The sequence below is a fragment of the Geotrypetes seraphini genome, chromosome 1 (genome assembly GCF_902459505.1).
Source record: "Geotrypetes seraphini chromosome 1, aGeoSer1.1, whole genome shotgun sequence".
NCBI lineage: Eukaryota > Metazoa > Chordata > Amphibia > Gymnophiona > Dermophiidae > Geotrypetes > Geotrypetes seraphini.
The window spans coordinates 159,242,957-159,259,151 of NC_047084.1; the positions used below are offsets into that span (position 1 = coordinate 159,242,957).

General features: G+C 47.3%; 1 protein-coding gene across 7 annotated transcripts in view; it reads right to left on the bottom strand.

Moving 5' to 3' along the window:
* LRBA (LPS responsive beige-like anchor protein) overlaps nucleotides 1–16,195 on the bottom strand; it is a 1,301,884-nt gene that overhangs the window by 1,015,483 nt on the left and 270,206 nt on the right. For all 7 annotated transcript variants that reach the window (XM_033940548.1, XM_033940584.1, XM_033940558.1 and 4 more), the window contains exon 30: nucleotides 9,521–9,971. In XM_033940548.1, coding sequence (XP_033796439.1) covers nucleotides 9,521–9,971 — 451 coding nt within the window. The remainder of the gene's footprint in view (nucleotides 1–9,520; nucleotides 9,972–16,195) is intronic.

Below are 16,195 nucleotides of genomic sequence, written 5' to 3' on the forward strand. Positions count from 1 at the left end.
AAAACATTTTCAGCAATTGGGTCTGGTAATTCACAGTCCCTATGGATAGAGTGAAAAGGGCAGACCAGGTCTTGAACTTTATCAAGATAAACCCCTGGCACCCACTAATCACCAGAGTGGATCTTCACATAAGATAAGGAGCCCATTTTTGGCATGGGAATGAACACACACACCTTTTTTGCAAAGGCCTATAACCTGGCAGCGACTCAGCACAGCTTCACTTGCATAGCTGTTACTGTATGCTCTCCAGCTATGGCTGGAAAGTTGATAATCCTTAAGATATGAGGAGAGTTTTGATTTCTGACAAAGCATTCCTCAGATAAATGCAGGATCAGAGGGATGCTTTGAAATTCCCAGAGAGCTACTCTGTTGGAAAAAGGCTACATAAGAAGAACTTTTAATAAGGTGTCTTTTCTGAGAACATGTTAGCTCCCTGGGGTTTGTGTTCACTACTATACAATACATTAAATGCAAACCAGACAGAGCAAGCTTCACAAAACATCCTGGAGTCTGCTCTTTAAAGAATTCCCACTGCAGGGACAAACCCTGCCTAAGTATTTCCCCAGAGATAAGAACTGCTTGTTTTAACCTTAGTACAACATCCAGAAAAGAAGTCATAACCTGCAAATGAAAATAAAAACCTGGGTTTTTGAAAGCACAGATGTTTTTTAAAAAATTCAATTTGTATTACACTGGATAGAATTGCTAATATCAATTAAATTTTTTCTTCTCTTCCATTAACAAAATGCAATACTGAAATAATGCACATTAGTGAACAAACTCCACTAGAACAAAAGGGATCTGCATAAAATATATGTTGATATTGTATTTATAACAGACATGGATAATTGAACAAGAGAGACCTAGATTAAATGTTTTATGCTCTATAGTTTAATCCATTGTTCTAGAACCTCTCAAAAAGGTAGAAGAGTTCTAGTGTTATGAAAGAATTGGTTTTCTATCAAGATTAATTAAGAATTATTCAGGAGCACTTAACTTAAGTGAAAAAGGTAAAAAGCTGTCAGTTAACATTTAAAGTAAAGTTTCTTTTATGGGGGGAGAAGGGGGGAAACAGTGATTGTATATTGATGTAGTGCTGTACTTAATGATTTATATTTAAGAAATTTAAAATTGAACTGTACAACAATCCCCATTTTCTCTAATTTCAGCTAGAGAGTTCTGTTAACTTTCAAATCATCTAGGCCAGTGTTTCTCAACCTTTTCAAGCCAATTACCCCCTAAGCCTAACAAATACCAACCAAGTACCCCCGCCCAAACTCTGCCCCTGACTCCACCCCCCATAATAATACTAATTGTAATGTAATTTCTTCCATCCATTTTTCATATACACACAATATAATCTTATTAATACATAATGGTAACCACAAAATTTAAAAAACACAAAGTACACTGTACGCAGAGAAAATGTTAATTATCATTTATATTTGGCAGCAGCGAGGGATAATTAAATGGAGCTGGCGGGCGGCGACAGGAGGAATCAGTGTTCAGCCCGCGTATCGCAGGTTGAGAAACACTGATCTAGGCCTCACAGTGATCCCATGGCTACTGATCCTAGAGAGAGTGATGACCAGACTGAGACTGTGTTTTGCTGGTACCAAACAGTTCTCTTTATGGCTTTTTTCTATTTCTCATATAAATTTGTTATTCTGCCTTTTACTGCACAAATATCTAGATGAGTCCAATAAGAACATATCAAAAGAATAAAATGGTGACCTGACAGTGTCCAAGGGATATTAGAAAAGTGACATTTTCTTAGAGCATTACTTCAAGCTATACCTTTGACAATCCCAGAGTAGTTTTAGCAGTTCCATGTTCAGAATGTTTATACCTTTGCTTCAGATAGAAACATGAAGGCAGATAAAAGCCAAATTGCCCTTCCAGTCTGCCCGTCCACAGTATCCACTTTATCCCAGGACAAGCAGGCAGCATATTTTGCACATGTGGGTGATGTCATCAATGGAGCTCCCTAGCAGATGTTCTTGCAAGCAGACTTGCTTGAAGATCTTCAAACTTGCGAGTGTACCACATATGCACGTGTGCCTTCCTGCCCGACTCAGGGCATGCGTCTCCTCACCATGGCCTCAGTTCTATGTTTTCCGCGGAGCCAAAAGCCCTGCTCCCTTGCTCTGCGCGATTTCGTAGTGCCTCTTGCACCGCGGCTTGCTTTCTTATTTTTGGGTGAGTCGCTGTGCGGCGCGTCTTGTCTTTAAAAAAAAATAAATAAATTTTCACCTTCGTATTTATTTTTTTTCAACCGAGTTGTCGGTTTTTGTCAGGCCGCCTGACCTTGTGGGGCCGCGGCTGTATTTTGTCCTATGTCCCGGCCTCTGTCTGGGTTTAAGAATTGCACTAAGTGCAACCGGGTGGTCTCCATCACCAACCCCCATCGTTGGTGTGTGGAGTGCTTTGGTGCTGATCACCGCGCTGAGTCAGGCCCACGTTGTGCGACTCTTCAACCGCGGGCCCTTCGTCGGCGTGTGGCCAGAATCCTCCAACTCTTTGGCCCTATGGAGGCTGAGGGCATGGTCTCGGCCTCACTGGCGAGGGCCTCGGCTTCGAAATCCTCTATCTCCATGAAGTCGCCCTCGGTATCGAAGGCCTCGACCGTGGCTCCACCTGCTGCCCCGACCTCGGGTAAGTCTCCTCTTCCCTCCTCAGGTGTTCCAGCAAAGAAGCCTCCCTCGGAGTCTCATGTGAGTGCCGCTTTGAGACCTCATGCTAAGCATGCCTCCTCACGTTGGGAATACTCTTCCTCGAGGTCGCCCCCGAAGGAGCACACTGCTGCACCCCAGATCCAGCTCCTCTGGTCTCGGTGCATATGTTCAAGGACATGCTTAAGGCTATCCTTACTACGCAGATTTCCTCGGTTCTGGGTCAGTTAACCCCGGCCTCGACCCGACCCCAGCCTGACCAGCCTAGGTGTTCTTCTGAGGTTCCACCAGGCTTGTTTCGCAAGTCTCGTCGCTTGCCTTCAAGCGATTCTTCTTCCCTGGATTCGAGGCATGCACCTCATTGGGGCCGCTCCCCAACCGAAAGGCCCATGGGGCCTATCCAAGCATTTGTCCCACAAGCGTTTGGAGCAAGCTCGCGCATGTCTCCTATCCGGCCCCTTTCTTTGGGGCAGGGGGTTTCCGGATCAAGGTTCCCTTCTTCGCCGCCCGTAAAGGCATTGTCTTTCCTGCCGACTCCTCCGAAGCTTCGGGTGGTGGTGCCTCAGACACCGGGGTCCTCCCCAAGTCGTCTCCGCCGGGGCCATTCCTCAACACCTCCGGGGTAGTTCAGCAGGGCATTCTTGGTGTCCCGATCTCGGGACTGGGAAGCCCCTGCATATTATTTGAGGGAAGTCTCTCCCTCTTTCTCTGCTGCTCCTAGGTCTCGGTCTTCCTCACCTCTTGAGAATCCTTCCTCTTCTAAGGCCTCCTCCTTTACCCGATTTGTCTCGGACATGGGGAAGGCACTGCAGCTGGATCTCCAGTCCGACTTCCGATATACTGGGGAATATTTAGCGGAGATGGGGTTCCCGAATCCACCCCATGAGGCGTTGCATTTGCCTCTACCCCAAGTGCTTCGGCAGACGTTTCTCCAGAATTTGGAGACTCTGTATGCAGTCACAGCCATTTCTTACAAGATGGAGTCGCGTTACCAGATGGTTCCAGTCAAGCAGTTTGAGAATGTGCAGCTTACCCATCAGTCCCTGGTGGTGGAGTCTTCCTTAAAGAAGTCTAACCCCTCCAGGGTCTACGCTGCTGTCCCTCCGGGTAGGGAAGGGCGTGCCATGGACAAGTTCAGTCGCCGTCTTTACCAGAACTCTATGATGGTTAACCGAGTTCTCAATTATAATTTTACCTTCACGTCCTATCTCAGGTTCTGTGTTGACACCCTTCAGGATCATCTGGCGAACCTCCCTTGTGTGGGGAATGAGCTGTTTGATGACTCCATCGAGGCGGCCACTAAACGCCCCTCTGAGCATGAGCGGTCTTTCGCCTCCCTGGTGAGGCTCAAACCAAAACTTCCTCCGGCTTGACCGTACATGATTCCTCTGCGGTGATACCCGTAGAAATCTACTCCTGCATTTTTTTGCCCGCCTCCGAGGCAACCCCAATAGCAGCAGCGTCCCCCTAAAGCCCTACCGCCTGCTCTGGCGAAGGCTGGGCCGTCTTTTTGACAATTCCAGTCTGAGCCTGCTGACTCCCTTTCATCTGGAGCCTTCCTCCCCTTCCCATCGGGGGCTGTCTCCGTCATTTCTATCCTCAGTGGAAGAAACTTACCACAGACCTTCGGGTGTTTTCCATTGTCCAGGAACGGTACTCGCTTCACTTCAGTCGCCTATCCCCGGACCTTCCACCAAGAGAGTTTCCTTCTTCCAGGTCGCCACTTCCCCTTCTGCAGGAAGCTCAGGCCCTCCTTCACCTCCGGGCAGTCGAAGAGGTTCCTCAGGATCAGCTCAATATGGGGTTTTATTCCCAGTTTTTCCTGGTCCCCAAGAAGACTGGGGACCTGCACCCAATCCAGGACCTCAGAGCCCTCAACAGGTTTCTAGTCCGAGAAAAGTTCAGGATGCTCACTCTCCCCATATTGTACCCACTGCTGGACGAGGGGGACTGGCTGTGCTCGTTGAACCTCAATGAGGCCTACACGCACATCCCGATTCACTTGGCTTCTCGCCGGTATCTGAGATTCCGGGTGTGGGATCTCCACCTTCAATATCGTGTTCTTCCCTTTGGCCTTGCGGCCTCTCCGAGGGTTTTCACAAAGTGCCTGGTCGTGGTGGCCGCTGCCTTGCGTCTGCGGGGGCTGCAGGTTTTTCCTTACCTCAACGATTGCCTGATCAAAGCATCTTCTTGTCAGGCGGTCTTGGTGGTGACAAATCCTTCTGTTTCCCTCCTTCAGAGTCTCAGCTTCGAGGTGAACTTTCTCAAGTCCCAGTTGTGTCCGTCCCAGTCCCTCCAGTTTATCGGGGCGGTACTAGACACTCTTCACCTTCGCTCCTTCTTGTCTCGGCGGGAGACCCTTATCCATCTTTGTCAGAAGGTGTCTCTCCTGCCCTCAGTCTCGGCCCATCTCATAATGGTCCTATTGGGCCACATTGCCTCCACGGTTCACATGACTCCTTTTGCCAGACTTCACCTCCACATACCTCAGTGGACTCTAACGTCTCAGTGGAACCAGGATCAGGATCCTGTGGCTCGACATATTGTCATGACTCCTTTGTTGAGGCAGTCTCTCCGCTGGTGGATGCTCTCTTCCAATCTTTCCAGAGGTTTTCTGTTTAACGTTCCTCCCCCACAGAAAGTTCTCATGACGGATTCGTTGGCCTATGCTTGGGAGGCTCATCTGGACGGTCTTCACACCCAGGGGCTTTGGTCAGCTGCAGACCGTCTCTGCCACATAAATTTGCTGGAGCTCCGAGTGGTTTTCAACGCTCTGAAGGCTTTCCGTCATCTGCTCCGCGACCATGTGGTGCTGATTCGCACAGACAACCAAGTCGCCATGTATTATATCAACAAACAGGGAGGCACGGGATCTCTGTCCCTGTGCCAGGAAACGATGCGGCTCTGGGATTGGGCGATCCACCATATTTTTCTCCGTGCAGTCTACATTCAGGGCCAGCAGAACTGCCTGGCCGACAGGTTGAGCCACCTTCTGTAGCCTCACAAATGGTCAATCCATTCCTCGACTCTGCGTCAGGTGTTTGCACGGTGGGGGACTCCGGAGATCGACCTATTCGCGTCCTCCCGAAATCACAAGTTGCCTCGTTTCTGCTCCAGGGTTTGCACTCCCCACCGGTTCGAGGCGGATGCTTTCCTCCTGGATTGGACGAACCTGTTTCTATATGCATTCCCTCCATTCCCTTTGATTCTGAAGACTCTCGTCATGCTCAAGTCCACTCACGCCACCATGATTCTGATTGCTCCTCGGTGGCCCCGGAAAACCGTGGTTCTCCCTTCTGCTGCAACTCAGTTCCAGGGAGCCTCTTCTTCTGCCTGTTTTTCCTTCACTGCTTACGCAGTTGGGGTTCTCTGCTCCATCCCAACCTGTAGTCTCTACACTTAACAGCTTGGTTCCTCGAGACTTGATGGCCTCTTTTCAGTTGTCAGAGTCGGTCCTGGATGTTCTGGAGGCGTCTCGGAAGGGGTCCACTCGACAATGTTACCAGCAGAAATGGACACAATTTTCTTCTTGGTGTGCTACACAGCATCTGGAACCTCAAACTGCCTCCTTGCTTCTTTATCTGTTGCATTTATCTGGCACTGGTCTCAAATCCACTTCGATTCGAATCAACCTCAGGGCCATTGCTGCTTTTCATCGCTCTCTAATCATCCTATGGTTTCCCAGTTCATGAAGGGTCTTTTCCACGTTCACCCCCCCCCCCCCTTTAAACCTCCTCCGGTGGTTTGGGATCTCAACATGGTCTTTTCTCACTTCATGAAACCGCCCTTTGAGCCGCTGGCTAGGGCTCACTTGAAGTATGTCACGTGGAAGGTTGTGTTTCTAATTGCACTCACTTCTGCTCGTAGGGTCAGTGAGCTGCAGGCCTTGGTGGCGGACCCTCCTTTCATTGTGTTCCATCATGATAAGGTGGTTCTTCATACCCATCCTAAATTCTTGCCTAAGGTCATATCGGACTTTCACATCAACCAGTGCGTAGTTCTTCCAGTGTTTTTCCCGAAGCCCCATTCTCACCTTGGTGAGACGGCTCTCCATACTCTTGACTGTAAGCGTGCGCTGGCTTTTTACTTGCAGCGCACTGCGCCTCATCGGACTGCTCCCCAGCTTCTCGTCTCTTTCGATCCCAATCGTTTGGGGCGTCTTGTTTCTAAGCGAACTATTTCTAACTGGTTGGCCGCTTGTATCTCTTTCTGTTACACTCAGGCTGGTCTCTCTCTGCCGAGTTGGGTCACGGGCCATCAGGTCAGAGCAATGGCGGCATCTGTTGCTTTCCTCCACTCAACTCCGATTGAGGAAATCTGCAAAGCTGCCACTTGGTCCTCGGTTCATACTTTCACCTTTCACTACTGTCTGGATGCTTTCTCCAGGCGTGACGGCCATTTTGGCCAGTCAGTTTTGCAAAATCTGTTTTCTTAAATTGCCAACTCTCCCACCGTCCCTTCTAGTTAGCTTGGAGGTCTCCCATATGTAGAGAATATGCTGCCTGCTTGTCCTGGGATAAGGCACAGTTACTTACCATAACAGGTGTTATCCAGGGACAGCAGGCAGATATTCTCGCAACCCACCCACCTCCCTGGGTTGGCTTCTTTGCTAGCTATCTGAACTGAGGCCACACTGAGGAGATGCACGCCCTGAGTCGTGCAAGGAAGGCACACGCGCATGCGCGGTACACTCGCAAGCTTGAAGATCTTCAAGCAAGTCTGCTTGTGAGAATATTTGCTAGGGGGTTCCGTTGATGATGTCACTCACATGTAGGGAATATCTGCCTGCTGTCCCTGGATAACACCTGTTACGGTAAGTAACTGTGCTTTCTCCTCCATTCCCTAAGAGATTCCACGTGCTTGTTTCATGCTCTCTTGAACTCACACAGTCTTTGTCTCTACCACCTCTACTGGGAGACTATTCTATGCATCTACCACCCTTTCTGTAAAAAAAGTATTTCCTTAGATTACTCCAGAGCCTATCACCTCTTAACTTCATCCTTTGCTCTCATTCCAGAGCTTCCTTTCAAATGAAAGAGATTAGTCTCAGCCACATTTATACCATGTATATATTTAAATGTTATCACATCTTCCCTTTCCTCCAACATATACATATTAAGATATTTAAGTTTCTCTCCATATGTCTTATTAAGAAGACCACACACCATTTTAGTAGCCTTCCTCTGGACAGATTCCATCCTGTTTATATCTTTATGAAGGTGCGATCTCCAGAATTGAACACAATATTCTAAACAAGATCTCACCAGAATCTTATACGGGAGCATCAATACCTCCTTTTCCCTACTGACCAAACCTCTCCCCTATGCACCCTAGCATCCTTCTAGCTTTCACCGTCACCTTTACAACCTGTTTAGCCACCTTAAGATCATCACATACTATCACACCTAAGTCCCATTCCTTTTTTGTACACAAAAGTTTTTAACCCCCTAAACTGTACCATTCTCTCAGGTTTCTGCAGTCCAAATGCATGACCTAGCATTTCTTAGCACTAAATCTTAGTAGCCAAATTTCAGACCATTCTTCAAGGTTCATTATGTCCTTCCTCATGTTATTCACACCATCAGATTTTGGTATCTTCCACAAAGAGGCAAATCTTACCCCACAGCCCTTCAGCAATATCGCTTACAAAAATGTTTTTAAAAAAATACAGGTCTAAGAACTGGTAGCATCGCTGTCCTCAGAGAGATCTTCTTTGACCACTACCCTCTTGTCACCTTTCACTCAACCAGTTCCTAACTCAGTCTATCATTTTGGAGCTCATCCCGAGGGCACTCAATTTATTTTACACCTGTGTTGAACATTGTCAAAGGCTTTGCTAAAATCTAAATACACCTCAACTAGCACAATCCTTCTATCCAATTCTCTGGTCATCCAGTCAAAGATTCTTTATCCACAGGAAGGCTTTAACTTATTCTGTGGATTTTTGGAAACAGAAGTTGGGTTTGCTAAAATAAGGATGTGTGGAAACTCCAATTAATCACCACTTAATATAATTTTGTGAAACACACTATCCACTTAATTTAATGCGCTGTCGCACAAATACTTTATGCACTGTCATAAGATAATAATGGAGACTAACGGGGATCTCAAGTGCTCACAGCCAGAGATTTGGTATGTTTTTCAAAGTCACTGACTAATATCGTGAGCTATCATCGGTCCCGTATATTTTCTCCATATCTATGCTAAGTGCATTTTTTAACTTTTTTCGTCTTCTTTTCTTTTTAATTAATCATTTAAATTATTCTTATAAATTATTCATAAAATCTATATAAGCATATATCTTCATACTCTGCTATTCCATATAGTGCAGGATTACTTAGCTTGTTTTTTCTTTTTTCTCCTGGTAATTTATTCTTTCACTTCTTTTTATTTCACTTCAATGTTAATTCACTTCTCTTCACTTCACTTCCACTTCACTTCTACGGAAGATCTCCGTTTCGCCCCCAAGCTTTAACGCGGGGCTTCATCAGGAAAGCGATAATCATTCACTCGCATTTATCCATAGCACACTCTTTTCAAACCGGAGCCTCAGAGGCACACACTTCTACTCCGAGCTCCCCCCATGTAAAGAACGGAACTCCAATTAAGACATTTTTCTTACTAATTTCTTAATTTTTCAAATAGTTGTATGATTGTTCTTTCACTAATAACATTTTGTTCAGATCAGTGATACTCCAAATTTAATTCATTTTGAACTGTATTTTTTAAACAGCAGGATATAAAAAGTATGAATGTGAAAATTTTTACTAAGACTGCATTTAAAAAAAAATTATCATCATCAGAGCTGACAAAGGAACAGAAGAACACTGCATAAAAGATGCAAATACCTGTCAAAGGAACGGAAGTGTATAGGCTGTTCTAATGCAGGATCACCCAAGGTTCCAAGGAAGGTAGGCGGCAAAAGGGTAGGTTCTACAGCGACACCATCTGCTGGAGTGTTTACCAAGCTCCTAAGGATATCTTTCACATTGACATTTTTTGTAGATGATAGAGAGGATGTTGTGGTCTTGTTTTCCTGCTCAATTTCACTGTTACTTATGGTTTCAGGAGGCATTTTGACCTCTGAGGACAGTGCACATAGAACTTCACTGACAGCATCTGGACCAGCACTGAAACCATCTGGGCCTGCAACAGCTGCCATGTCAGAACTGCTTCCTAGGACTGCCACTGGTTCCTCCCCAATTCCAGAGTCTCTTCTTCGTATAGATGAGCTACTTTCAGAATCTTCAGCAGGACCAGGCTCTGAGGGTGCAGCCATCGGCGATATACCTTCTAAATCTTTCACATCCAAAAAAACATAAAAATCTTGTCATTTCATGCTCATTATCAACACAGGCAAGAGAAAACAAGGTAACTTTTGCACAAGTATTTTGTGAATGCGCTCACAGATGTGAAATTAATTAGACTTGGAATTAATGTAGCTTTTTTCCCTCAGCCTCAAATATTTGTGCTGATATAATCAGGCCTGTGGAGTTAGAAGCAATTTTGGTTAGAATCAGAGTTGATAAAAATGTAGCAACTCCAGCTTCAAAATAAAAACTTACAAAATTATATTATGGTAAATCTACCCTTTTATACTTAGATTTACTATACATAGTACGAGTCAGTCAGTAGAAAAATAGAGGAGTTGAACTCAAAGGTTTGGTGTGCTGACTCCACAGCCCTAGATACATTACTGCCAGAAGCAGTGAACTAAAAAGGCATGGCTATGCAATACTCTGGAAAACAGCATGCATTCATAGGTACTCTGACTTCAATTAAGTTATTATTTGTTTCACACCTCCTGGCTTAAATCATAAACAAGAAAAATAAAAGGATGGTAGATATGAATGAAGCCTACGCTCATCTAGCAATGTCAGGAAAGCACAGTTTACTTACCGTAACAGGTGTTATCCAGGGATAGCAAGCAGATATTCTTGACTGATGGGTGACGGCACCGACGGAGCCCTGGTACGGACAATTTTAGAGTGATTGCACTCTAAGAACTTGGAAAGTTCTGGTAGGCCGCACCGCGCACGCGCGAGTGCCTTCCCGCCCGACAGAGGCACGCGGTCCCCAGTTAGGATAAGCCAGCTAAGAAGCCAACCCGGGGAGGTGGGAGGGACGCAAGAATATCTGCCTGCTGTCCCTGGATAACACCTGTTACGGTAAGTAACTGTGCTTTATCCCAGGACAAGCAGGCAGCATATTCTTGACTGATGGGTGACCTCCAAGCTAACAAAAAGAGGGATGGAGGGAAGGTTGGCCATTAGGAAAACAAATTTTGCAAAACAGATTGGCCGAAGTGTCCTTCCCGTCTGGAGAATGCATCCAGACAATAATGAGATGTAAAAGTATGAACTGAGGACCAAGTAGCAGCCTTGCAGATTTCCTCAATAGGAGTGGAACGGATGCTGCCATCGCTCTATGGGCCGTGACAGAACCTTCCAGTGTCAGTCCGGTCTGAGCATTAACAGAATGAAATGCGCGCTGCCAGCCAATTAGACAACGTACGTTTAGAAACAGGACGTCCCAATTTATTCGGATCAAAGGACAGAAAGAGTTGGGGAACTGATCTGTGGGGTTTTGTACGCTCTAGATAGTAAGCTAGAGCCCTCTTACAATCCAAAGTATGCAGAGCCTGTTCCCCAGAATGAGAGTGAGGTTTCGGAAAGAAGACAGGCAGAACAATGGATTGGTTGAGATGGAATTCAGAGACAACCTTAGGGAGAAACTTTGGATGTGTACGCAGAACCACCTTGTCATGATGAAAGACCGTAAAAGGTGGATCTGCAACTAGTGCATGTAGCTCACTGACCCTCCTGGCAGAGGTAAGAGCAATAAGGAAAAGTACCTTCCAAGTGAGAAACTTGAAAGGAGTGGTAGCCAAAGGTTCAAATGGAGGCTTCATTAAGGCGGAAAGAACCACATTGAGATCCCAGATAACAGGAGGGGCTTTAAGAGGTGGTTTCATATTGAAAAGACCTCGCATGAACCTGGACACCAGGGGATGAGCTGAGAGAAGTTTTCCATGAATCGGCTCATGGAAGGCAGCAATGGCACTGAGATGGACTCTGATGGAAGAAGACTTAAGGCCAGAGTCAGACAAAGAAAGCAAATAATCCAACAATGTCTCCACTGCCAGGGAAGTGGGATCAAGATGGTGAAGAAGACACCAGGAAGAAAATCTTGTCAACTTCTGATGGTAACATTGCAGAGTGGCTGGTTTCCTGGAGGCATCTAGAATGGAACGAACGGGCTGAGACAAAAGAGTATCATGAGAAGTCAGCCCGAGAGATACCAAGCTGTCAGGTGTAGAGACTGGAGGTTGGGATGTAGAAGGGTCTCCTGATGCTGTGTAAGCAGAGAAGGAAACAGTGGAAGAAGAAAAGGTTCCCTGGAACTGAGTTGAAGTAGAAGGGAGAACCAATGTTGCCTGGGCCACCTCGGAGCAATCAGAATCATGGTGGCTCGTTCCCTCTTGAGCTTGAACAAGGTTCTCAACATGAGAGGCAGAGGAGGGAAAGCGTTCAGGAACATATTGGACCAGTCGAGGAGAAATGCATCCGCTGCCAGACGGTGAGGAGAGTAGAGTCTGGAGCAGAATAGGGGCAGCTGGTGATTGTGAGGAGCTGCAAAGAGGTCTATCTGAGGAGTGCCCCATTGAGCGAAGATGGACTGTAGAGTGAAAGGATCGAGTGTCCACTCGTGGGGCTGGAGAATTCTGCTGAGTTTGTCCGCTAAGGAATTCTGTTCTCCCTGAATGTAGATAGCTTTCAGGAATAGATGGTGATTTATGGCCCAAGTCCAGATCTTCTGGGCTTCCTGGCACAAGAGGCGAGAGCCCGTCTCACCCTGCTTGTTGATGTAGTACATCGCAACTTGATTGTCTGTGCACAGCAGGAGAACTTGAGGGAAAGAGAAGATGTTGAAAGGCCTTGAGGGCATAAAACATCGCTCTGAGTTCCAGGAAATTGATGTGATGCTTCTTTTCCTGGGCTGTCCAAAGGCCTTGAGTTTGGAACTCGTTCAAATGAGCTCCCCAGGCATAAGGGGAGGCGTCGGTGGTGATGACTAGTTGATGAGGAGGTAGATGGAGCAGAAGACCTCTGGAGAGATTTGAGGATATCAACCACCATTGTAGAGACTGACGAAGAGATGATGAGACAGATATGTGACGTGAGCAAGGATCCATCGCTTGGGACCACTGGGTATCCAGGGTCCATTGAGGAGTGCGCAGGTGAAGACGTGCGAAGGGTGTGACATGAACTGTGGAGGCCATGTGACCCAAGAGTATCATCATTTGCTTGGCAGAGATGGAAAGTTGTAGAAGCACCTGCTGACACAGAGATTGAAGCGCTTGAAGACGGTTAGATGGCAGGAACGCTCTCATGAGGACTGTGTCCAAGACAGCTCCGATGAATTGAAGTCTCTGAGTGGGGATGAGATGAGATTTGGGTAGATTGATCTCGAACCCCAGAAGTTGAAGAAACATGATGGTTTGGTTGGTGGCCAGGAGAACAGTCTGAGATGAATTGGCCTTGATTAACCAATCGTCCAGATAAGGAAAGACTTGAAGGTGGTGAGAGCGTAGAAAGGCAGCCACCACAATGAGACATTTGGTGAACACCCTTGGAGAGGAGGCAAGACCGAAGGGTAGCACCTTGTATTGATAATGACAGCGATTGATCATGAAGCGGAGATACTGTCTGGAGATCAGATTGACCGGTATGTGAGTGTATGCTTCTTTGAGATCGAGGGAGCATAGCCAGTCGTCTGGATTGAGAAGAGGGTAAAGAGTGGCCAGAGAAAGCATCTTGAATTTTTCCTTGACCAAACATTTGTTGAGATCGCGAAGATCTAGGATTGGTCTGAGATCTCCTGTTTTTTTGGGGACTAGAAAGTAACGGGAGTAGAATCCCTGTCCCTGCTGATCTAGAGGAACTTCCTCTATAGCGTTTAGAATGAGGAGGGATTGAACCTCCTGAAGAAGGAGGGCAGACTGAGGAGTGTTCAAAGCAGACTCTTTTGGCAGGCTTTGGGCTGGAAGGGTCTGAAAGTTGAGAGAGTAGCCGTGGCGGATGATGTTGAGGACCCATTGGTCCGAAGTGATAACCTCCCACCGGCTGAGGAAAAGAGAGAGACGACCACCTATAGGTTGAGGTAGGTGGGTAGAAATTGGAACATTGGCTATGCTTTGGAAAATGCAGTCAAAAGGGCTGTGTCGATTTTTGTTGTGGAGGTGGCTTCACAGGTTGCTGCTGCTGTGGCCTGGGAGGCTGACGTTGCTGTTGACGTTGACGCCTGGGTTGCTGGGGAGCTGCTGGCAATAGGCGAGCTGCATAGTGTCGTTGATAAGCCGATTGCTGTCTGAAAGGCCGAGTCTGAGGAGGCTTTTTCTTAGTCTTGAGCAGGGTATCCCAGCGTGTTTCGTGGGCAGAGAGCTTCTGAGTGGTCGAGTCCGTGGATTCCCCAAAGAGCTCATCCCCCAGGCATGGGGCTTTGGCTAACCGATCTTGATGATTAACATCAAGCTCGGATACTCGAAGCCAGGCAAGGCGACGCATGGCCACAGACATCGCAGTTGCTCTGTAGGTAAGTTCGAAAGTGTCATAAATTGACCGAACCATGAACTTACGTAGTTGAAACAGAGAAGACGAGCAGTGATGAAAAGCTTGCTGTTTGCGCTGAGGAAGGTACTTTTCAAATGAAGCCATGGTGGTAAGAAGATGCTTAAGATAAAACGAAAAATGAAAAGCATAGTTACCAGATCTGTTAGCCAACATTGCATTTTGGTAGAGCCTCTTACCAAATTTATCCATGGCTTTGCCCTCTCTGCCAGGAGGTACAGAAGCATAGACACTAGCCCCTGTGGACTTTTTAAGAGTAGATTCCACAAGCAGAGATTCATGTGGAAGCTGGGGCTTATCGAAACCAGGAATAGGAATTACTTTATACAATGAATCTAATTTACGGGGAGCTCCTGGAATCGTTAAGGGAGTTTCTAGGTTCTTGTAGAAAGTCTCCCTCAAGATGTCATGAAGAGGGAGTTTCAAAAATTCCTTTGGAGGCTGATCAAAGTCAAGGGCATCTAAAAAGGCTTTAGACTTTTTAGATTCAGCCTCCAAAGGAATGGATGAAGAGTCACACATGTCTTTCAAAAAAGAAGTGAAAGATGTGGATTCATGTTGAGAGGATGGGTCAGGCACAGCAGGCTCATCCTCATCTGAGGAACATTCACCCTCAGACAGAAAGGGCTCTTCAGAGTCACCCCACAGATCAGGGTCCCTGATATGGGAACTACGGTCTCGGGACTCTGGGGTAGATGGTTCCAAGTGCCGGGATTTGCGCACCGACTTACCCGACCTCATCGATATGGTACCGGGAGACGTTACCGGTTGCACCGGTGCCGAAGTCTGTACCGACTGATGCTGTGCTCTCGGTTCCGGAGCAAGAACAGGCATCGATATCGATGAGGCCGAGTGGACCGGTACCGAAGTGGATGCTGCAGATAATAGGGGTTGGTCTACTACCGGTACCGGTGGTTCAGACCGGACCGGCACTGGAAGGTTTGGTGCCAATAGAGCAGGAAGGAGTTGTTGTAACTGCTCCTTTAGCTGCACTTGGAGGACGGCGGCAATGCGCTCATCCAAAGAAGGCACCAGTACCGCCTTTTTCTTTTGCGGTACCTGCGGTGCCGCTCGACGCCCCGAAGATGAAGAGCCCGAGGTCGAGGGACTCACCTCAATCGGGGTGAAGCGCTTCCGCTGGCGTTTCACGGTCGGCAGGACTGGGCTCGCTGCAATAGAGACCGGAGGACGCTCCAGCGGGGAAGGCTTCTTAGCCGGCTTACCTGGGTGCGACGCCGGTGTGGTATTGCGCGGCGTCGAAGAAGAAGGTGCCGACTGTGAAGGTGCCGATGTCGGTGTCGATGGTACGGGATCGGACATATCGGCACCGAAAAGTAATCGCTGTTGTATCTGGCGATTTTTCAAAGTACGTTTTTTCAACGTGGCACAGCGGGTGCAGGTGGAAGCCTGATGCTCAGGACCCAAACACTGTAGGCACCAGTTGTGCGGGTCCGTGAGAGATATAGGCCGAGCACACCGCTGGCACTTTTTAAAACCTGGCTGAGGGGGCATGAAAGTAAAAACGGCTTCCGCCAAATCGAAGGCCGAGGCCTCGATGGTGGCAGTAGGCCCCGCCGGGGAAAAACCGAATTAAAGAAAAAAATAAGGTTTGTTTGGTTTTTTTTTAACAAAATTAAAAGAAAAGAAGAAAAGGCAATAAAGTCAAAAGGGTTTACGCGAGCGGGAAGGCGTACAGAAAAAATTTCAACGACCGTTGAAAAATGCGTCTTCTTAGCTCCGCGGAAACTAAGAAACTGGGGACCGCGCGCCTCTGTCGGGCGGGAAGGCACTCGCGCGTGCGCGGTGCGGCCTACCAGAACTTTCCAAGTTCTTAGAGTGCAATCACTCTAAAATTGTCCGTACCGGGGCTCCGTCGGTGCCGTCACCCATCAG